Source organism: Diceros bicornis, chromosome 12 (genome assembly GCF_020826845.1).
Source record: "Diceros bicornis minor isolate mBicDic1 chromosome 12, mDicBic1.mat.cur, whole genome shotgun sequence".
In the NCBI taxonomy this organism is placed as follows: domain Eukaryota; kingdom Metazoa; phylum Chordata; class Mammalia; order Perissodactyla; family Rhinocerotidae; genus Diceros; species Diceros bicornis.
Genome location: NC_080751.1, coordinates 53,812,392 through 53,836,378, shown reverse-complemented (window position 1 = coordinate 53,836,378; position 23,987 = coordinate 53,812,392). Strand labels below are relative to the sequence as shown.

Here is a 23,987-nt window from a genome sequence, read left to right as displayed (position 1 = left end):
GGACATTCGCTAGTCTGCCTTATTTCTAGTGTCCCTCTGAAGGTGCCCAACACAGTGTTGGCCTCCCTCAGCTGAGCACTGGGCTGAGGCTTGCTGGGAACAGATTATAATAATTTCCAGATCCTTACCTGAGAGGTGGGCTATTGCCCTGAGACTTGAATTGTTGTGGACATAGGAAGGCCCTACAGGAGGCATCTGGGAACAGGGGACCCTGGGAGCAGAAAGGGTCTGGCAGGACTTCAGGCCTAGTAGGCATGAGATCAGCTCTAAGCTAAGGCAGGTAGAGTTAGAACCACGATAGGGAAGGCAAAGGCTAGGCTGATTTTCAGAAGTATCTGGGGTAGAAGGCATTGCGCACAACTTTGTAGATCAAAGCAGTCAGGTTCAGTACCTGGGAGGCAAGAGAATTAGCCACAGTGGTTCCAGAGGGCAGGAGAAGCCAAAGTGAGCTTTGATCCCCAGGTAGAAGCTATTCGTTTCCTGAGTTGTCTTATGCTTCCTTCTGGGTGGAGTGGGGAGCCCTAAACTCAGACACCTGAGAGGTAAATTCCACCCACGAAGGGAGCAGCCTCTCAATATTTATTGTGCACTTAATATGAGTCAGGCACTGTGCTTTCATATATACATCCAGTGCCTGTGAAAATGCTTCTCAGTCCTGAAGGTATCCCCTTTAAAAACCAGCAAATTCAAGTTCAGAGAAGCCGAGTGACTAGCCTGCAGTTCTGAGTGGGTAATTGGTCAAGCCAGGAATTAAACACAGATCTTCTGAGCCGAGGTTCAAAGCTTGAAAAGGTGCCAGGATCACCAGGAAATCTGCATGGAACCTTCCTGTGAGTCTGGGGTTTTTTTTTCCTTTTAAATCCATGAGCCTAGGGCTCATTTAAAGTCAGGCCCAGAGAGTAGGCAGGCCACCATGAGGGAACAGATGCGAGTCTGGTCAGGGTACCATGGTAGGTGGACCTCAGCCCCAGCAAGTCCCACAGTAGCACCCACAGTAGTTCAGCCTAGCAGAGTGTGGGCTGTAGGGCACAAGCCAGGGAAAGCAGATGCTAGCCTCAGGACTCTGGTCCCCAGAGGCCATGGGGAGCCAGGAGGTGTCAAAAGGGAAATCCAGTAAATGGAATGTTTATGAGGTCAGGAAGCAGAGATATAAGAGAGAGGGAGTGGGTCATTGGCCACAAGGCAAAACCTTGGCTTTTGAAAAGAAGATCAAGGTCACAGTGAGACCCGCTGTGAGGTGGGTTTGATGCTAAACTGCCAATCCGAGAGTACAAGCGTCCTCATATTTCCCCAGCTGAGAGTCTACACTGGTCCCTGAGGTTCTGTGGAGCTGTAGGAGGATCAAATGTCCCCCAAGGAGGAGTCTGGATTGGAGGCAGGAGAGGGAGGAATCCTGGCTCTTTCCTCCTCTCCTACTTAAAAAACTATTGTATTAAAACTCATTTATGAAAGAAAAAAAAAAAAAAAGATCTGCTTTGTCTTGTTCTTATACCACACACTGGAAACCTAGCTTAATACTCATTCACATCTAAATTGTATAAAGGATCCACAAACATCAAAATAGTGATTGCTTATAGACAGCTCAGTGAAGAAAAGTCCATTAAGCAGTGGGTTTCATTTTAAGTATATTGCAGCACCCTCCAAGAAGAAACAAATCAATTAGTAATATATAGCACAATGCTAAAAAAAAATAGGCTAGACAGTGATTATACTGGTTTTATTACTGTTGCTAAGCCATCTCATCTGCTCAATTGAATGCAAAGAAATAAAGCGTGATACAAAGGAAAATAAGTTCTCAACTATTGCTATTAATCACAATAATAAGGATCTGCCTCATACTGAAGGCCTATGGGGTTGTACCACAGAAAAAACTCAATGGCTTATGTGAATCTTTTGTACCTTTTTGATTCTGATCCCTGGAATTGAATTTTATCCATATCTATTGACTGAGCTGAACTTTACGGGAGCTGTGGCATATTGAACCATTTTGATGGCCATCATAGATCCCGTTAAATAAAATCATGACCAAAATCCAAGTAAATATAATCATCCCATCCATAAATGTATATGACGCCATTCTTTGTTATAAATTGGAAAAAGTAACCCTTTTTTTGAGTACATGATGAAAATTAATAAATTGTTCTCCTTATTAGGGTGAAATGAAAATAATATGTTGTAGCCATTGGGAGGTTAAAACATGTTCTACCATCTGTCTCAACTCTTTAAACAATGCAGCAGTGTCCCCTTCTAGATATCTGATCAATATATGATTATTGCTTTCTTTTGTTGATGTTAGCAGTTGTTGAAGCTTAATGCCTAGGTCCATTTATCGAGAACGGCAAAATAATGATATTCAAATTATACCTTTTTTTTCTTATTTATTAGTTGGAATATACAGTATTTATAAAGAGATGCTTCCTCGCACCTACTATTTGGTTTCCCGTGGTACAGTTCATATAGGAAAGGCAGGATAAGTGCTCAATTCTTTCTCCTTATTTATAGTTTCAAGATAATGTATTGCTTCTCTATCATCCTCTGAAGTTGACCAATTAGTTGTTTGTATATTATGAATCCATGAATTTCAACATATTTTTGAGTTTTAATTAATCACAATTATTATGCTTTAGAAGCTCAAATTGTCCCATTTTTGGTCAGTGGTAGCTTCCTGAGTTCTTTTGCTTCCTTGCTATCTGGTATGATAAAATGTTTCTTCCCCACACCTGGACTCAGCCATTTTATCAAAAGCCTTGGTTTTTAGTGGAAAAAGGTATTTTAATTACACAATCTAGGTGCTATGGACACTTATTGCTACTGGATTGGTGATTGTTTCTAAGTTTCTTTAGTGGACAGAGCTAGGAAATGTATATGTGTGTGTATGTATCTATTTCAGTATAAACATACATATATTTGAAATATACATGTATGTATATGACAAAATACCTCATAAGCTCACATTGATACTTCTAATCCAAATTCAGGACTACAGAGTTTTAATTTAACTTCTTCTATATTACATCTGTATTTCTTTTTCCACAAATTTTTGAGAATCTTGGCTCTCAAGAACACAGGTGATAATAGAATTAGAATATTCTATAGTTACTCATTTACTTTGTCCTTCATTATACACACAATAGTATCAGAGTAACAATACTACTATTGTACCATCATCAATACGAAAACTGAGACCAGTTAAAAAATTATTTTGGTTATGTGCTCTCCATTCTCCTATAATTTCTTGAAGTTGTACTCTATCTGCACTATTGGGACATACTGCCATTACATACGATTCTCTTTCCTATTTAGTCCTTAGTTAGTCTTACTTCTGCAAGTATTATATGTTTAATGGTCTTATCAGTCAGGTTGATGTATCTCTAATCATTTTGATTGTCTGAAGCTCATTTTCAAGTAGATTCCTTAGGAAAGGCTCATGGGAGTAATACTCCTTGAGTTCTTGGGTGTTGATAATATTTTTTTCCCTTGAGTATATTAAATGTGTTACTCCATTTTCTTCTGGTATAAAGTACTACTGTCAAAAACTCTGATGATATCTAAATTTTATTCTCTAATAAACCATTTGCTGCTTTTGCTTAGGTGCCCAAAGTTTTTTGTTTTTTTTTAAGGTTCAGCAATTTTACTAGAGTATCCTTTGGTATTGCTCATGCTGGGTCAATATTCTCAGATACACAGTGTGCTCTTTTAATAAGTAGTTTCAATCAGAAAAATTTTCTTGAATTACAGCTTTCAGTATTTGTTTTGTTCCCCTTCTTTGGTTTTCTTCTTCAGGCACTCCTGTTATCTGTATGTTGGATCTTCTTTACCTGTCTTCGATGTATGTCATCTTCTAAAATATTTTCTCTTTTCACCTTGTGTTTCTTGTAAGGCATTAACTATTGTGTTTATTAGCTCTTGTGTTCCTTTTAATTTAGTCTTCATTTATGAAATTATTTTTTCCTTTTATTTCACATTATCTTCTGAGTTCTACCACCTAGTTTTTGATCTTTTGTGATACTGATTCATGTTATTTTTCATGTCTTGTATTATTGTTTTACTGTCTTTTAGCTCACTTTGAGATAGAAGTTTAAAATTTTGATCTATTCTGTAGGCATGTCTTTCTGGTATGTTTTCATTTTTCTGTAGGGATGTTATTCTGTCCTCTATGCTCTTTTGAGAATTCTTATTGTAATTTTGGATGGGATTTGATCTTAAGACTTCTTCATTATGTATTTTTATGTGAAACTAGCTTTCTAGAACTTTTAGTGTTCAGGAGCTTTTCTAATTTCACAGATCTCTCTCTACACATTTTTTCATAGAGTGTTAAAAAATATGTCAGTTTGCTTTCTGATGTTTCTGGCTCTGTTTCTTTTCACAACTTTTATCTGGACATCCTCTTATTTTTTTTGTCTCTATGATCCCTATCTTACTCAATATTGATTTCACTCCCAGAAATTTCTTCTCAGTGTGGGCCCTTTCCTGGAACAGAGGCTCGGTGGCCAGACTGTCCCAGCTCCTTCAGGTCTTACCTCAGCCCCTTGCACTCACATACTACTGGATTGGGCAAAGACTCCCCGGTTTCCACAGCTGTTCTCAGATTGGCCTTCTGTCGTTTCTAGCCACTATCTGTCAGCTCTTTTAGGGTTCTCTGGTTCTCAGGTTTGTAAGACAGCCTGATGCTTTCTTCTTCTTTCTCTTGTTCAGATGCTGATACTATGCAGGTCTTGTGGTTGTTGGTGCTTTGTCCCCACCACTTGTATTTTGGGGTTTGAGGGGAATACCTTATCAAAAATTTTGTTGTAAATGTCATGGGCTTTCAGTTTTGATATATGGTTGCTCAGTTTTTAGATTCAGAGAGATTAAAAAACTATTCTGTTACTACCATCACTGCCACCTTCCCAGAATCCTTCAAAAATATTTTAATGTAGGAATCACTTGAGGTCATTTGCTATGATCATCCCCTTTGTACCATGTACCTGGTCAGGTCCCTCACCTGCATTTCTACTCCTAGGGCTGCAGGGTTTTCAGATTTCACATCAGGGACATCTCCAATGACCATGGCCTAGAACCTGCTGTTACATCATGTTCTGCCTTTTTTTTTTTTGATACAGCTCCTAAGTATAATTTAACTTTTTCTTGATAGTGCCACCCAGACTTGACAAGTTATTTAGGGCTATTTGACCTTTCACTAAGTGGCCCCAGATGGAAATATTTTACACTGACTCACTTTCTTCTCTCTCTACTGTCAGGTATGCTCTTTTAGTACTTCAGCATGTCTTCCTGTGTTTAATCTTATTTTATACCCAATGTTGAGTGAGGGCATGAGAGTGGCCCTAGACTTCTCTGTGCATCAGGCTGAGGGGCAGCTAGCTGCAGAAAGACTTTATTTCACAGTTTTGGAATGTACCTATATTTTGGTACTTATATTTGGTGGATAGTGGAAGGTACTGGAATACCTTAGATAAAAGGATGTTACTATGATTCTGAATGAACAGGGCTGGGAATCTTTAGGCCTTCAATTTCAGTGTGCTTAATTACTATACATTTATGCAGTACCTCCATCCCCCAGTAAGTTTAGCTCCCTAAATGTTAGGTCAGTAGATAGGGAAGGGGGAAGAATTGTTACTTTTATCTCATAAGATAGACAATCACATAGAAAAGTTAAACAATTGGCCCGTGATCACAGAGCAAACCTGAGGCTAAGTGAAGAGGGGCTGGTCACATTTACTCTTTCTATGGTACAGTTTCAGTTGATGGATTCTTCCTTGTTGTTCTGGTTTGTTTCTCAGACTGAATTTGTTTGCATGCAACACACACACACACACACACACACACACACACACACACACACACAGTTCATTCATGTAAAGCTTTCTGGTCGTTTCTCTCTGGTTCTTTTTGATGATGAGAAGTGAGGAGGTAGTAACAATAAAATTATAATACGAGCCCTGTCTTTTGTGCTAGAAGTGCTCACACACATGCTCTCTTTTTACTGTTACGTCTTTGCTTCCTTTGCCCCTTGCACAGTTCCCCTAGACAGGCCGGATGTCTGATAACACTGAGGGCTCCTGGGGAACAAAGACCAGAGGTCCATGTTCCTCTCTGCTGGGAGGCAGACACCCTTCACGGAGAGGAATCTCCAAGTGAACCAGCTTCCCATCAACAGGGCAGCAAGTCAGGGCTGTTGAGATAAAAGCTGCTTTCAGGACTGAATTACCCTAAACAGCTCTGACGCTGGGCAATCTGAGGCTCCTGTGATGGCTGCTGTGTTGTGTTTTCAGCCATCCTCTGCTCCCTGAGGGAAAGTTAGTAACACACGAGAGAAGAGAAAGGTCACAGGAGAAACACTATCCTGAAAGCAGAGCTGTAAAAATTAAGTTAAGGGAGGCCTCGGGGGGTAATTTGGTTATTCCCAGTTGGCTTCAGGCCAGAGTTGTGTTAATAAAGTATTTGATATTGAGACGGGTGCTGTGGACTCATCCATCCGGGGGTTACACGTAATGGATTTGGTTTCGAGGCTTAAGTGGTGGTTCAAATACCAGCCTTGCCATGCTCAGGCCCAAAGAGTCATTGATTTCTGCCTTCATCTGCTCTTGTCCGCAGACTAGGGAGAGAAAACCTTGGTCTGGTGCACAGCCATAGGGGTTATGTTAGTAGGATTTGCTGCCTCCTGTTGTAAGATCCACTGGTGTCTGAGAGAGAGGCAACAGTGTGGGAGGCCAGAACCCCTCGCTGCTTTATTCTTAGTAGTTCTTGCTATTGTGTGGTTCTAAGTCATGATAGGCAAAATCCTTACAAGGCCCTTGGGACTGTAACACCTCTGACAGATGGGCAGATGGCGGTGCAGGCAGCCCAACTGGCCAAGTGATTTGGAACTAGAAGGAACAAATGTCCTGACACTTAGGTCTGGGTTCTGGACCCTCTAAGATGAATTGGAGAACAGGGACACAGGAGAAGGTGGGAAATCCAAAGGTCAAGGGCAGAAACTAAAGTAGTGAGGGAGGAAGTAGGACCAAATCATGGATCAAGAAGAGAAGACAAAGTATATAAGCCTAAAGGACTAGAGAAAAGAAGGGAAGAGACACTTCTTTCTTATTTCTGCCTGCAATGCAGTCATGGTGGCTGGAGATGTAGCAGCTGTGAGGCAACAAGCATGAGGAAAAGGCCAAGATCACAGAGATGTGAGTCTTGACATCACCAGGCATTGAACTAATGACAGCAGTCACATATCGGGCCACTGAACTAACGTCATCAGTCATCTATGAAATAATTTTTGTTATGGGACTGGACCCTTCCTTGGGCCATTGGCTGGGTCCTACTTCAATCTGAATGGAGCCTCCTAGAATTAAGATATCCTACTTACTTGCAATGAAAACACCACTGACCAGAGACTTCTGTTGCTATCCCTCAAAGAGCAGTGCCCGCCTGGATTGGGACAATGTTTCCAATGCTTCTTTAGACACTGTGGCCTTCAGCCTGCCTTCCTTGGTGGAGGGCCAGGCATCTGGGTCACTCCCCTGGCCCAGCCTGCTCAATTCAGGCTGCTGCCCTTTCTTCACCCACCCTCTGCTGTGTCTCCTCTCACTTTGTGGTCAAGGCCATTAGAGTTGTAGCTATGTTGTGGAGGGCCTTGGGGGTTTCCCCAGGCCACACAAGCATAGGAGTAAAAAGTAGAATCTTAATATTAGTAACAAATAGTATTATCCTGGTTTTGCTCTGACGCACACTTGAAGGAACCTAAAGTTTTCTCCCTCAACACCCCATCGTTATAGCACACATGCTCCACCACTGACATCTCTGTCACCTTAACTTGCTTTATTGTCTTCACAACACAGAGCTATCTGAACCTATATCATCTATACACTTGTTTGTTGTCTGTCTGGCGTGTTGTCATTAGCATGTAAACTCTACAGGAGTGGGGCTCAGTCGATTTTGTTTGCTGCTTTGTCTCCCGGACCTAAAACAGTGCCTGTCACAAAGAAGGTGGTTAATAAACTGTTGTTCAATGAAAAACAAAAACAAAACAAAGCAAAATAGAAAGAAGAGAGTAGGCCAAATACCAGCCCCCAAACCCACTTGAGTAGTCAGAAGGGGAGGCTCATGTGTGCTGGGGTGAACGTGTGTGGTTCAGTGGGAACATCTTTGGCCCTTTGGAGTTCTGGTATTAGAATTAGAGCAATCTAGGATGGAGTGAACCAGAAGAGTCTGGTAGGATAAAAGGATATTTGTTGAAAGGCATTTTCTCTCTTACCCATGACTGCACAGCAGAAAGGGGGCAGGCTCCTGAGGAGCTGGCACACATCTTCACACACTCACTCGCACACACACCAGCACACACTCATACTCACATACCCACACCCATGTAACTGAAGAGCAGGGAGCCCTTCAGTCTTTAAGAAAATGCTCGAGTCCTACCTCCTTAGCAGTGTGGACACTCCACTTACCTGATGGCTGATAGAACCCATCAGTTGATAGGCTGAATGGACTAGTCAGTAGGATCAAAGTCATAAAGCCCGTTGAGGGAAAAGAAATAGTCCTCTTTTTTTTTGGTGAGGAAGATTGTCCCTGAGCTAACATCTGTGACAATCTTCCTGTTTTGTATATGGGATGCTGCCACAGTGTCGCTTGATGAGTGGTATGTAGGTCCACGCCCAGGATCCGGACCCACAAACTCCGGGCAGCCAAAGCAGAGTGTGCAAAGTTAACCACTATGCCACCAGGTCAGCCCCAATAGCCCTCTTTTTCAGGGAGCTATTCTGAGACCTGGGGAGTTTTCCTGATTCTCAGTTAGGTTGCTGGACAAGCCCAAGCTATGCCTTAGTTTCCTTACTTGTTAACATTAATCCTGGAACAGGATCACTCAATCTGTCAGTCACTTAATAAATAATAATTAAGTGAATACAATGTGCTCTCACATTATTATGAAGTCACAGTCAAAATTCACTATAAAAACCAAATCAGGCCTCTCAGATCCAATCACCTGTAATTTGTTTGAAAACCTGTGCTTGGAGAAAGCTCTCGAGTCTCTAGCATTTCCGAGATCTTGACAAGCTTTAAAAGACTAAAACCCTGCTTTCAATTTAGATTGATGACTGGGTCTTTTGGGGGCAATCTTCTATGGCCCCACACAATTCATTTATTTCCTCCAAGTGGAGTTAGAGGGTTTCACCTACAAATTGCTGATCAGTTGGGTTGGAGGGACTGACTAAGTGAGAGGAACCAAAATGCAAAATACTGGCCCCTCCCAACATATTAGCTGTAAGGGGCCAGAAATTGGAATTTGTTTGAAACTTCTGCAAAAAATTTTAGGAAAAATATACCCAGAACGCACACTTATGTGTATATACAAAAGAGTGCACAGCTCATAGGTTGGGGAGGAAGAGGATTATGAATATACTGGAGATTCATAGAAGGCAACATATGAGGGACAAGCAAATTGGCCCAATCTTTTTGGTGATTATTTTAATAATAATGTTGATAACAGTATCATAACAATATTTTATATTAGTATATTCTTCTGTACCTTTCAAAGCCTGTTAGAAATGATCTCATTTGCTCACTACAATAGCCAGGTCTGAGAAAGAACTGTGGCAGGTAATTGTTATCCCTACTTTATGGGTGAAGAAAAAACTGGGATCCAGAATGCTTGCCTGTCCTGAAGTTACACAGCTAGAATCTTGGTCTCTAGGATCCTTTGCCAATCCACTTACCATCTTGCTATGGACTGGCACTCAGTAGGTACTTTGTGAATATTTAAGTGTCTGTGCAATGTTGAACAGATAGGCTTGAGATTGCTGCCAGGAATTCTGCCCATCAGAATCCACAATGAGCTCTCAAAACTTCCTGGTGATTGGTTGGTCTCCAGCACACAAAAGCCACAGCAGGTAGGCTCTAAGGTGGCCCCCAATGATCTCTACCTCCTGGTAGTCATACCTTTGCATAATCCCCTCCCTTTGAGTATGGGTGAGACCTGTGAATTGCTTCCAACCAACAGAATAAGGTAAAGGTGATGGGGTGTCATTTTCACGATTACATTACATAAGGTTGTGAATTCCATCTTGCTAGCGCCCTCTCTCTCTCCCTCCCTTGCTGTCTTCACTGGCTTCTCCAGGAACAGCCAACAATCATGTGAGCTTGGGAGTGACTCCTTCCCCAGTCAAACTTTCAGATGAGACTCCAGCCCTGGAAAACACCTTGATTGCAACCTTATGAGAAACTATGAAGCAGAGGACCCAACTGAGCTGTGCCTGCTTTCCTAAACCACAGAAACCGATATAACAAATGTGTGTTGTTTTAAGCCACTATGTTTATGGTAATTTGTTACAAAGCAATAGATAACTATCCAGACACCCTAAAGCACCCCCCAGCAGCCAGTACTTTCTTTGGCCTCCTCATCTTTTGTGTAAACACCCAGTGTGGAGGGCACTGGCTGGGCTAAGTTCTTCCCTGTGCCTTCTCTCCTCCTTGACTCAGTAATGGCTAAGGCAATTCCACTTCTTGTACCTTTGCCTCTTGGCAGTGGAGGGGCAAGTGGTGGGGGGGACCTCCTTTTGTTATCTATAGTTAGCATTTCAGCCTTTCTCCTCCTAGTTCCTCTGTTCAGCTCTGGGTCTAGATGAATTAAAAAAATAATAATAACATCTCTCTGTCCAGGACCACTGAAGCTTTGCTGCAACAAGCAGAGAGCTGAATAGGCTCTGAGGGGATGCGGGGTTGTTTTGTAGGCAGGACCAGCAAGTCTGGGAGGAGGACGATAATTAAAAGTGGTCTTCCCAAACAACAAGCGCTTAATGCACTTGCACTGATGGAGGGGCCTTTTGCGTTCTGCTGGTCTTGGAGCTAAGTGATGTTAATCAAGGCGTGCTGAGCCCAGAGTTCCCGGAGCATTTATTGTCTCCCACTTATGTAAACTTTCACTGAAACAAATGGCAAAAAACATGCTATTTTTGGAGAGGCAATGAGTCCTCTCCCATGCTAAGAGGAGCCACGGTGTGGTGTTAAGGCATTTTGTCTGTAGCTTTGCCATAATTCCAACCACCACTAGTGTCAGACTGGAGGTTCGTGAGGTGTTTTTGAGTCCTCACGAACAGCTGGATGATGCTGTTCTATTTCTCCAGTGGGCCCTAGGGTTGGGCAGTTCTGAAGTAGCACTATCAATTCCTTGCTTTCTCAAAGGACATTGGATTTCTCTTAAAAAATGATGATCAGTTCAGTCTAATTTGCAATGCATCAATCTTGGATGAAGACCTTCTCATCATCCAGGACAGAATGAAGTCAGAGCTGTGGAGTGGGGGACCTGTCCTAATTTCAGACGTGATCAGAATTGGAAATTGGAAAGGGAACCAGAGTCTCTCTCTCGCTGGGATAACAGTGGCTTTGTATCAGGTTTCGAGGACCCAGCTCTGGGTGGTGCATTTTCAAGAGTGGCGCTTTGGCCCATTCCCAGCCGCAGGCCCGAGGCAGCACAGGGCCTGGCACAGAGCAGGCGCCCAGCACGTACTTGCTAGATTGAACTTGGTTCTCTAAGATTTTTTTTCCTAGGATTGGGATCCAGGGAATTGTGACAGCATTAACTAGACAGCAACCATGTTTTCTGCATGGAATGATGAGTTGAATCTCCTGAGTGGAGAGCAAACTGGCCGGGCTGGAAGCAGCAAGAGCTTCTCCGTCACCGCGGTCAGCAGCTAGGCGGCAGTGGGTTAGAGCAGGAGGACTTTGGGGTGAGCCGGCCTGAGTGGGAACCCTGGCTCTGCAGTGATGGGTGGGGCAAGTCGCATCAGCCTCTGATTCTGTTTCCTCGATTCTAAAACCGGGAAAATAGCGCAGGCTCATGTAGCTCCCTGTATGTCAAGCACCTCTCTAAGCCCTTGACACGTATAACTCATGTGATCCTTTCATCAAATCTATGAGACGTAACCACTGAGAATATAAGCACCGTTTTTTTTTGATGTGAGGAAACAAAGGCACAGAAAGGAGAAGGGAGTGGCTTAAAGCAAGTGGCATAGCTGGGACCTGAACACAGGTAGCCTGTGCTCTTAAAAACTATGCCTATTGCTTCCTGGTAGTGATGTTTACCCTGGGTGGGGGGAGTCTGTAAGGATCAAATGAGAGACACTGAACGTGCTTAGTAACTGGAGACCGGTGCACAGACGACAGGAGGCAGTAAACGGTGGAACATACACTCGGGAAGCTCTGTTGCTGGTGGGTACTCTGCCCGGGGAGGAGGGCCTCCCATCCAGCCTTCACTTCCACCCTGTCATGGTGACCGGTCCCTGTGGAAGTGCTTTCTCTCCCTTGGCAACCAAGCAGCCCCTGGGCCTCGATGTTGGTTACCTCTTGGAGATGCTGGCTGGCTATCCAGCATGCGAAGTCTCTTACACTGGAGGAGACTTGCTAACATCAGTAATGGAGATCATGAATCATGCATTAGTTCCACGCCACCTCTCTTCCTGGAGCACAGCCGTACTAGCTCCCAGGGAAAGGAGACGCACCCAAATGAAGAGTGACATTCTAATTGGGAGAGCGCCGAATCTGCTGCAGAGACTGGGGGCCCACGAGTCTTGGTAAGGCTGGTGCTTCATGCGTCATCACTAGTTCACTTGCTATAAATAGGTGATAATCTAAAATTAGTAAAAAAGAGAGAACACGCAGCTCTTGGTTAAATAGCAGGCCAGCTGAACAGGGAAATGGCCAATGCCTGAAGGGGTTCAAAGGATTGTATCTATGGACCCATGCCTGCTCAGCTCTCCAAGAGTTGCTTCCCCCAGTTGAATGGGTGCTGTTAGAAGTGCCTTCCATGTGCTCCAGTGAAGGCTGGGGTGCACACAGGGACGCCAGTTAGCTGCAATTATCAGCTTTCTTACATGTGTATGAGTGCATTGTGTGCCTGGTGCACTGTTTTGACTATTAGTGAAGACGTATATGTGCTCTGTTTAAGCAAAGACTGACATTAGAAAAAATGTTTTTCAGAGAAGAGAGATTCCTCTAGAAGATCTATTCAACATGAGATTCCTTTAAGGTTTCTTTATCACAACTTTGCCCTTCCAAATGTGATCTGGCTCAGAAAACTTTATTTTTTATTTGATTTCCAAAGAAACATATTCTTTAGCCTTTAGTTGTATAACTTGTATAAGTTGTATAACTTAACCTCTGTGGGCCTCAGCTTCCTCGTCTGTAAAAGGGGGATAATATTACAGCACTAACAAACGAGATAATGCTTCTGAAAGAGCCCAGCACAGTTCCTGGCACACAGCAACGCTCAGTGACTAGCGGTTATCATCGCTGTGTCAAGAGCAAACAACATAGTACAAGGTCTTCGGTGTGAGATGAAGATGAAGAGAGATGAAGCCTTAAAAGGAGGCTGTGTGGCCCTGAGCTGCCTCCTCCCTTCCCAAGGCCCAGCCTCATCTGTATTGAGGTCAGGCTGCAGTCTGGGGTCCCTAAACTTTGTTTCAAATCAGGCTGTCCTTGAGAGTTTGTTAGAAATGCAGAGTTTGACCTCCCACTCCCAGACATTCCGATTCCACAGGTCTGCTGGGCCTAGGAATCTGCATTTTTAATGAGTAGCACTTGTGGGTCCCCCCTCACCCAGCCAGGTGACCAGAAGTAGGTGATGTGAGGACACGCTTGGAGAAACCCTGGGCCTGATCTAGGTCCCCGACTGCCGACCTGCTCACTCTGCACTCACAAAGTCCCAGATTCTGTCACTGGGCATTTCGGGGAAAGCTGTTAATGATGCAATGAACAAGAGTCTAATCTGAGCCCCCCGGAGTGAGTGGTGCTCCCTGGCCCTCCCACCCTTACTTATTTCCTGTCTCCCAATGCCTCTGGGGCCTCCTGCCTCCAAAACTGGCACGCAGGAAGGAGCTACAGGATCCCAGCTTCCTCTCTGCCATCAGCCTGGCATGGGGTTGTCTGCAATGCCAACAGGTGATAAGATGACAGGACTTTTTGGAGCTGGATTAGGATACATTTATTTATTTAGGAACTGGGTGAATCCTCACTATTGGGCCTGCAGGGCCTGAGCACAGAAGGCTCTGACAGAGACAAAGACCCCCAGTGAGTGAGGAGACAGGTTCTGAGTGAGGGGGGGTCAGGCCCTGCGAAGCCTGCCTTCCAACAATGCCGTCATCCCCAGAAGGGCGTGCTTGGAACATAATGGCTCTAGCTACAAATTCTATTAACTCTAATAGTTGTTCTGTGGTGAATGGATAATGCATTTAGCAGAAATAGACCCAATCAATTTATATGAAACACATAAAACTTTCCCACGGAATTGGCATCTGTCCTTGAATCATCGGAGCGTGTGTGGAAATGGACAGTCTGTCACCCTTACTTCTGGGCACATTAGCAGTGCCATGGGTTAATTAGAGAGATGGGCCAAATAAAGCTCTGGCTCCGTTATGCCATATCCCTTCAGCCCTTAGACCCAAGAAGCTGGGATGGGGAGGCACCTGGAGACTGTCTACCTCAAACCTTGACTTTTGAAAATAGCAGTTTTTCCGCCCTTGTCTGTGTTAATGTTAGCCCCTCTCACAAGAGACCGGCTACCTGTGGGTTTGCTGACAAGCCCCAGCCATCAGACTAGGCGGAGGAAGCCGTAGAGGACCCGCCCCAGGAGCACAACTTGCCAGTGCAGGCCAGCCAGGGCTGTGCACAGGGGTCTGACTCCTGGTCCAGTGCTCTTTTCATGATCCTATGCATTTTTAATTGTCCCCCACCCTTTGGCAAGAGATGTGTACGCAGAAAATGGTAAACCAACTGTCACCAACCATCACCAACCAACTCAGAGGCAAGACTGGTTTGATGCCAGGGCTCCACTAGTGACAGGTGCTTGTGGGTTGGGCCCAAGGTTTGGGTTGGTTTTCACATAAAATGAGCTGATTCCCTCACACCCTCCCTACATATGTGGGCGCAGGAGAAGGGGGGAGGGGTAAGGAAGTTGAGGCAGGGAACTGGGCCCTGGGGTCCTGCCTGCCTATACCTGGGCTGTTGCGGGGGGGGTCCTGCTTGTACCTCCTCACCCCTAACATTCACTGCTGTGACAGAGAGAGAGAGAGACGGAGAGGAATAGAGCTCTGCAGCCCCGTGATTGCATTATCCCAACCATTTGGTTAGCGTAATTGTATGTGCAAAGCTGACAAATGTAATTTCCCCAGACTTAATACTTGCCCCGTTTTCTCTCTTAGTTTCTTCATCTGATTAGCTTAAGTGACTCAGAGGCTTCCGAGAATGCTTCGTGAAGCACCTGGAGAAGCTTCTCCCTGCCTGGGTGCTCCAGCGGCTCAGCTCGGCCCTGTGGGCTGGGGCGTGAGGGAGTCGTCCTCACCCCCAGAGGGTCAGGCCCTCATCAATGGGGAGGGCTGGCTTGTGGCACATGAGGAGAGTTTAGGGAAACTTGGGAGCTTTGTGAGTGACTGTTTTCAGAAGACCCGATGTGGCCTTTGCGTTTCGAGGAGTTGCTCTAATGCCTGCCAGGAGGAGACTTGAAATGCCACCAGCTGCCCTTGTTCCAGCCCAGCAGAAACTTGACAGCACTGAACTTTGGGAAGAAAATCTTATTATCTTGTCTCTTCCATCCTTTGTTGGAGGGCCGGAGCTGATCTGTTTACTGGTCATGCAGGACCCCTCGTCATGGAAGCTCTCCCCACTCTTTTCCATTTTAGTGTTGATTTCTTTTTTTTTTTTAAAGATTTTTTTTTTAATTTATGTATTTATTTTCCCCCCAAAGCCCCAGTAGATAGTTGTATGTCATAGCTGCACATCCTTCTAGTTGCTGTATGTGGGACGCGGCCTCAGCATGGCCGGAGCAGCGGTGTGTGCCCGGGATCCGAACCCGAGCCGCTAGCAGTGGAGCGCGCACGCTTAACCGCTAAGCCACGGGGCCGGCCCTAGTGTTGATTTCTGATTGGACTTGGACACCTAGAAGTAGCTTAGTTGGCTGAAAGAATGCAGACTTTGGGGCCACATCCTGGCGCCATGCCCTACCAGCTGTGAGACTCATATTCTAGACCACCTTCCTCATCCCTACAATGGTGATAGCAGCAGCCGTCCTTGGGCCAGAGGGACTAGATGAGGTGACGTGTGAAACACCTGGCCCAGGGTCAGGCATGCTTGCTGATTGCTCCTCTCCCTCCCTTCCTCTCCCGGGGGCCCTCCCAGGTGGAAACTCTGAGTCAGATTAAGCTTCACCTTGCAGGCCATGACCTGCTGGTTCACAGGCTGCCCTCCTCCATGGGCCAGAAGCTCCAGAACAGTGAGTAGTGGCTCACCTTGTCCCTGTCATAGCCGCACAATGCCGGGGTTGTGGGAGGTGCCAGGCAAATGTCCGCTGGGTGATTATTTCTGCGTGGGTGTGGCCCTGACCTGGGCATCTCCATGAGCCCGCTGGGCCTCTCCTCCTCCAGGACGCCCCTCTGCTTGGCACTTCTCTGGCTGCTTGGCCTCAATCATTTGTCCACTTGCCCTCTCCTCCCCTCTACTGTGAGTTCTTTGAGCGCCTGACCTGGACCCTGTTCTGCTCAGCATCTCTGAGCACTGAATCAGCCACAGAGGAAGTATGAGAGAACTGTGGGTCTAGATTAAAGTTGGGCGTGGGTGGGCCTCAGCACGGACACAGGACCTGGCCTGTTCTCCCTGACTGTGAGGCTGAGTCCTGGCCAATGTCAGAGCCTCAGGGGCTCAGTGGATGTCATACTGTGGGTGGTGCGGAGAAGAGGCCCTGCTCCCCCCGCCCCCTGTAAATGCTCCCAATGAAGACAAAAACACCCCCACTCCCACCGCTAGGGCTCTGCAGCAAGGTGGGACTGGCAGATCTGTCAGGATGGGGGAGACATACGTCCTGCTACTAGAACACAGCAGGAGAAGGGGTGTCGGGAGCCTGACTCAGCTTCTCCCTCTCCTGAGCTGATCCTTGATGTGGCAGTGTTCCTAGGAAAGCACTGGCTCTTTATTCAGTGCTCCGAAGCCTTCCCAAGGAACCTACTAAGACCGCCTGGGGATGTACTGGTTCAGTGTCTTCTTCCCTTTGAGTTGAGGTCACTCTGGAAGGGGGTCTGGAGACAGAACGCTGACCCATGGCCACTTGCCTGTCACTCCTGCTCTGAGGTTGGGGGCTGGGCAGCGGGGGAGGCTTGCGTGCCAGCCGTTGTCATCTCCAGCCTCTCTAGCAGCCACTCGCTTCTAATTTTATTTGGAGGTGGTGGCGGAGCATCTCCGCTTTTGGACCGTGGTGTGATTTCATTAGTCTGAGTGGCCATTGGGCAGGCCCTTATCGATTAGCCTTTTAGGGACAGTGGGAGTTACATGGCAATAAACCTGGGAGTCAGGCAGGGTGGCTGGCTGTTTCCTAAATGCTGGCTGCAGGGAGCTGGCTGCTGACATCTGAGAACTGAGCTCAAGTGTTAAGCGCCCACCAGTCAATCAATAAGTGTTTCTGAAGCCCCTGCTATGTAATCAGTACTGGTGGTTAGGCCGGTGGGGCTTGCCACGATGTTTGCTTAGCAGGTCCTGAATTTACCATGGGGAGGCGGTGGTTGACCAAGAGCCAGGAAGTAATGGAGGGGAATCACTGGGCTGGGGGCGTGAACAATTCGCAGAGAAGGCTGCCTCCCTTGTGTTAGATGTTTTCATGGACCATGAGGCCGAGTGGGGAAATAGAGAGAGATGGTAGTTCTGGAGGCCAGGTTCTCCTTGTGTGGAAAAATGAAAAGGTTTTCTGAGGCTCTGGTTAAGGCGAAGGGAGGAAAGGGGAGAGGCGATGGGAAAAGTAAGGAACTCTTTCCCCTAGTTTGGCAGCTGGATTAGATCAGGCAGGGATAGGGGAGGGATGCGAGTTAGTCCCAGGGTGGCTTTTCAGAGGGGAGAAAGGAAAGGATTTCTTCAAAGGGAAAGCAAAGCTAATATTTACCTAATAAGTAGACAATTTAGTGGAGAATGTATAAGCCTCTACTTTTTTTTCACGCTTGGCACTGTTTAAACAAGGATTTCACATTATAAGTAGAAAGGAGAGATTTATCACTTATCAATTGCTATTTTAATAAAGAATTATCTTTTATAGGAAAAAGAGTGTGGGTGGATCGCGTGCTGTACAACTGTCCTCCAGGTGACTCTTGTCGGAAGAAGATTCTCGTGCCCAGGCAACAATGCCCACCTGGGGGAACCCCCTGACTTGCTGGTGTCAGGCTGGGTGGCCTTAATCAGCTTCTCTGGGGCTTGGCTCACAGCCTCTGACTTAATAACTCCCGAGGAACATCATGCTGAGTTTGGAGACTGAATCCAGGAGATTTCCTGCTGGTATAAATTGTAGCTGAGAAGCCACCTCCATGGTTTAGGGCCAGAGGCTGAAGAGGCCTGTGTTTGAAGCAGCAAGAGCCCCCATGAGAAGTCTTTCAGCCTGGGGGATGCTGAATTGAACAGCTTTGGAAAGGAGCCAAGCTTTGTGTGAACTGTGTTGAACTGTGTTGAACCAGATGCTTTGGGGGCTTTACCCTTGATGGGGCAGCCTGCCTTTGTGCAACAGATAACCTTGGCCTGGGGCCCAACTCTCTTCAAAAAGAGGAGAAATCAGAGGGAAAGTTTGCTTTGTTCAGTAAATGAGGAGTGGTATGAGGGGACTGAGGTGAGGAAAGGATACCAGCTTGGTTCTCCCATCGGGGTCGGGGCCTGGGTGTTCCCAAGGCATGGAGGAGAGCTGCTCCTTTGCACAACTTCCAGAAGCTCCATTTGCTCAGGCAGTAAGAGAACCAAGCAGCTTCCTCTTGGAGCCCCATAGCCAGGGGGTAGGTGGTGTTCCTTCTAAAGGTTGGCTATTTTATTCTTTAAACATAGCTCCCCATCCCAATCACAGCACACATCTTTCTTCTGCCTTTTGCAACAAAAAATTGCTTTGCTCAAATTTGTAAGTTGAACCCTTACCTGTAGGGTCAAAGATGGGGGTCTCTCTTGGTGTATTTTCCCAGGGTTTCAGCTCCTTGTTTGAGTTTCTCTCAAACAGATTTCTTGATTTGGGTGCTGTATTCTGTGGCGTCTTGTCCTCCCCACTGACTGGAATAGAGAAGACACATGCGCTGAGTCAGATGAGGCTCGGGTTAAGGGAAAGAGGTGAGTTTGCCCCTGGGAAGGTGGGAGAGACAGTCGGGCTTGGGTTAAGGAGGAATAGTGAGGCCAGGGTAGTCTGGGTTGGGGACAAGTGCCAGGGACAGGGTGAACTCACTGGTGAGGTAGCAGTCCAGGCTGATGGAGATATTGTCAAAAGCCACGGTGGCTCTGGATCCTTGTCCCCACCGTGCGACAATCTGCAGCCAGAACCTGTACATGAGTTAAGAGGAGTGTGTGAGGTACAACCTGGCTTGGTCATGTCTTAGGATTCAGCACCCAGCAAACATGTGCTGATACCCGGCTCATGACTGTCGTTTCCATCAGCCTCACCTAATCTCAGAGAAGTTGCAAGAGGGGAGCAGTCACCATGTCCTCCCACTCCTCCAGCACAGAGTACTTCCCTTTCTGAGGGAGTGCTCCATATGTTAATCCAATTTGGAGTTTGGGGCTTGGGTCCCGGACTCCCTGAAACTCCGAGGAGACCTCTTTCACCTGATGGGTGTGCAGGATGGGCTGAAATGGGTAGCCTTGATATTCAGCTGGTGCTCCCCAGTGGAGCTGAAGTCATTACTAAAATATTGAAATGCTTCTGGCCCAATTGATAAGGAGCCGCTGTCCCCAGAGTGTCCCCTGCTTGTTGCCTCAGGCAGCCTGACTCCCTCCCTGGTTCCCCCTGGTTTTCCTCATAATCCAGCAACCAAAATGTTAACCCCTCACATGGCAGAGATCTCAAGGATCTGTGTCTTGCACAGACAGCATCAGTTCCGATTGGGGTTGGTCTGTGCAATGCCTGACTAGTTAAATATTAAATGAGTTGACTAGGATCCCTGGGGGTGTTTGTAACCAACACAGAGTGGGCCATAAATGTTAACAGTAAACCCACTGAGATATTGTCGCTTTCCACCTCTTTCATAGCCTTGGAGGGTCAGGTCCTGCACTGTGGCCAGGGAAGGCTGTAGAGTGGGATAAACAGAAAACATCTTTGGTTCATTTGTTTCCTAGGAAGCCATCCTCCTGGAAGGCTGTTAGTCAACCAGCCCTGCCCTACTGTAAAGTGTGAGTTTCTTAAGAACTTGAAAAACCTTTCCCAACTTTCAGCAAGTCAATCCAGATTGACCCGCAGAAGAGTGTGCATCTGATGTGGATGTTAAAACACCCTCAAGAGAGGGAACCCGTGCCCATCAATTGGTGACTGGATAAACCACATGTGGGATGGCCACACAGTGGAATGCTATTCCCCAGTAAAAGAAAACAGACCAGGAGATAGGCTATAAGATGGATGAACCTCAAAAATATTATGCTAAGCTAAAGAAGCCAGACAATAAGTTAAAGAGCTCGTGATTCCATTCGTATAAATGATTCCATTTATAGGAAATGTCTAGAATAGGCAAATCTACAGAGACAGCAGATTAGTGGTTGCCTGGGGCTGGGAGTGGGAATAGTATCTACTGTAAACCAGCAAAAGGGCTCTTTTTGGGGTGATGGAAATATTCTAAATTGGATTGTGGTGCTCTTTGCAGAATTCTATAAATTTGCTAAACGTCATTGACATGTACATCTAAAACAGGTGAATTTTATGGTATGTAAATTATAGCTTGATAAAACTGTTAGAAAAAAAGGAGAGAGAGAGGGAACCCAGACAATAGAGTGTTGGCATCATGGGGGAACAAGAGCAGAAAACAGGAGCGTGGGCAGGAGTGGGAGACTGACAGTGTGGAGGAGGCGGGGCAAGGAGGGCACAGGAACTAGAATGTTAACAGAGGGAGGAAGGGCATATAGGAAAGAGACAGGCAGGAGAAAGAATGTTCACTCACAATTTTTGCAGTGAGGACAGCAAAGCTTTACAGTCAATGAGTGAACTGCTGCTGGGGCTGGAAGCCCGTTATACTCATGAGCAGATGACCTCTGATCAACATGTAGAAGAGTTAGACTCTGGCTTGGTTACTCCTGGCCAGAACAATTATTGCCTCCTGTGGGGGAAAGACTTGAAATCAAAAGCAAACTTTTATCTAAACAGTACATTTGTGATTGATTATTCTTAACTAAACTACTCAGTAAATCTGTCTATGCCTTCACCTATCTTGTGCAATCTGATCATTCGCAAATAATCCTTCCTGTTTGAAAGTCACAATTAGAGGGCATAAATCCGGTTCAATTCTAAAGAGGAAATGCCTGACTCTGTTGTACCCATGGCCAACCCCATTGGTGCCCTTCAGGCCTCATTCCTCATGGTGGGGTCTACATGCCCCCCTTAGTCAGGATGGACCAGCAAGGAGGGCTGGTGTTTGGTTGGGCGTGGAAGGAGGAGCGCCCAGTGGAGAATTCCCAAATCCTCTTTCAAGACACCTGGGCAGGATGGATGAGTGTGTATGAGGGATGCCCAGCACAAGAACCCACCCACTTGTTCAGCCAGCTCTCGGCACTTAGGCATATGCCTCTGAGAGGCATCTTTTATTATGACCCTGACAAGCATAATGACCTTGATTATGACCTATTGAATTGATTTTCATTTCATACACACCTATCGAGTATTAGGCCCTATTTTAGGCCTATGGGGGATTCTAAGAGAAATCAGATGGGAATGCCGCATTCAAGTTGCTTACTGTCCAGTGGAGAGAGGAAGAGTGCATTCATTAGTGTAGAATAAGATACAAGGAGGTAAATGCCACAGAAGAGATGCATATAAAATGCCGTGAGAGCTCAGAGGAAGGAGGAATTCCACCAGGCTGGGGAGATAGGGAGCACTTCACAGAGGAGGTGGTATTTCAGTTGGTTCTGAAGGAAGGAGAGGACTCAAAGATGTGGACGTGAGGATGCAGAGCAGTGATGAGAGCGCATCTCCAGTAGAGGGGCTTGTCAGAGCAGGAAGGGCCCCTCTGGCTCGAGTGTGAGGGGTGTGGAAGGAAGTAAGATGGTGAGAGGCACATGTTCTTACACACCTGCATCAGGTTTCTCCATGAGTCTCGGCAAATCACAGCCACGGTTTCCCCAGATCTCCACGGGGAACACAGTCCACAGATGACCTCCTGGCTTGAGCCTGTATAACCTCAGAAAAGCCAGGCCCGGGATTCTCAAGTGGCAAACGGAGGCCTTAATACTGCTGTCTTGTTCTCTTTACAGCCAGGGTCGCCAGGGTTAGGGAGATGCTGCTCCTAGGCAGCGAGAGAACAGGCACATGGAGCTACTTGGAGACGGTGACTAGAAAGGATCATGTTCCTGGGGGGAATAGCAGTGGGTAAAGGCCCCACAGCCCACCTTTCCAGTTCTCCACTCTGGGTCATCATCTCCTAATCTGTCATCCACAGGCCGAGGGGCCATGCCAGGCGCTGATCTCAGTGCTGAGCACTTCATGCGTGTACCTTCCAGGAGGGCCTGGGGGTCCTGAGCAAGTAAACTACATGTGTGTGCCTATTTACCGTGGGGGAGAGGGACATAATCCCTATGTCCTGTACACGGGCCCTTCCGGGGAAGTTGCACATCTCCCCTCCCGTCCTTGCACTCCTGCCCTCTCTCTGCCTTCCTTCTTTATTACTGAGAGATTAGAGCTGCAAAGTTCTCAACCAGCCACTGGCCCTCTTAGTATTGATGGCATGATGCAAGCTGGGGCTGGAATGGTTTCTAAATAGAAGAGTTTCTAAAGCGCTCTGCAAGGCAACGGCAATGGCAGCCGCTGTTTAAAAGAGTTTGATTGACACTGAGAATTGCACATATTTTGAGTCAGGAACACACATAACAATCAGGGAAGGCTCAATCAGATGTCGAATCAGATGGAAACACGTAATGCTACCTCCATCCACCCAGGAGGCCACATTGCCAACCCTTCCCCAAATGCTCCAGGCTCCAGAGGCTGCAGGGAAGGGACAGGTGGGACAAAGGTGGGTCATGCTGGGGTGTGGGGAGGGCCCCTCTGGCTCGTGAAGCAAGGGGTGAAGCAAGGCAGCCTGGGAATGGGGTCTGGGGATGGTAGGTGTTGAGGCAGGGAGGGGACAGAGGAACCAATGTAGCAGTTTCTCTTCTGTGGGAGCACTGACCAAGAGACCAGGTGGCCATCAGGGCCACCCAGGTTCAGGCTTCTCTGCTTTGAATGGTACCTGATTGTGTGCCTTTACCTGAACCTTAGGTGAAGAAGAGATTGCTCCTGGCTCTGCTCACCCTGTCCCTGTTGGAGGTGGGCAAGACTTCCTCAAGGCTTTCAGAGCCTTTCTGGTCCAATCACTCTTTCCTGTTGAGCCCCCCCAAAAGTATAGATACCAAATCACTCTCCAGAGTCAGCCACAGCCTCAGGTCTCAAGTTCTAGCATGTACCAGGCAGATTGCTCTGAGACTAAGAGGAAGTTCTAGCATGTATCAGGTGGAATGCTCTGGATCTGAGGAAAAGTTCTAGCATATACCAGGCAGACTGCTCTGGGTCTGAGGATAAGTTCTAGCATGTACCCAGTGGACTGCTCTGAGTCTGAGGAAAAGTTCTAGCATGTACCAGGTGGACTGCTCTAAGACTGAGGACAAGTTCTAGCATGTACCAAGTAGACTGCTCTGGGTCTGAGGGAAAGTTCTAGCATGTACCAGGTGGACTGCTCTGGGTTTGAGGGAAAGCAAGGCCCATGCCACATTACTCTCAGGATCGCAGAGGCCAGGTGGTTCTCAAAAACATATAGGTTACTCCACTACCCCTTATCTCAAAGCTTTAGCTCTGTGTGGGGAAAGGAAGCTGAGCCCCCATGGCTAGAAGATCCTTGCCCTCCCTCTCTGTGCGCAGCCTGGGCAAGGAGAAGGGAAGAGCAAGCTCTTTGGGGCTGTTCCAGCTCCCTCACTGATCTGTGCTATTTAAGAACATGGTAGCTGAGCTCCCCTCTTTCTAGCCCTTAGCAGTGGAGATTTCACTTCCTGCCCCTCAATAG

The 23,987-nt window shown here is 46.5% G+C and overlaps 1 protein-coding gene across 1 annotated transcript in view; it reads right to left on the bottom strand.

The window, feature by feature from the left end:
- Positions 1 to 23,987, bottom strand: part of ALK (ALK receptor tyrosine kinase) — a 693,809-nt gene that overhangs the window by 61,276 nt on the left and 608,546 nt on the right. The window contains exons 10-11 of the mRNA XM_058551519.1: positions 19,205 to 19,299; positions 18,907 to 19,035 (exon numbers count right to left, since the gene is read on the bottom strand). Of these exons, the coding sequence (XP_058407502.1) occupies positions 18,907 to 19,035; positions 19,205 to 19,299 (224 nt within the window). The remainder of the gene's footprint in view (positions 1 to 18,906; positions 19,036 to 19,204; positions 19,300 to 23,987) is intronic.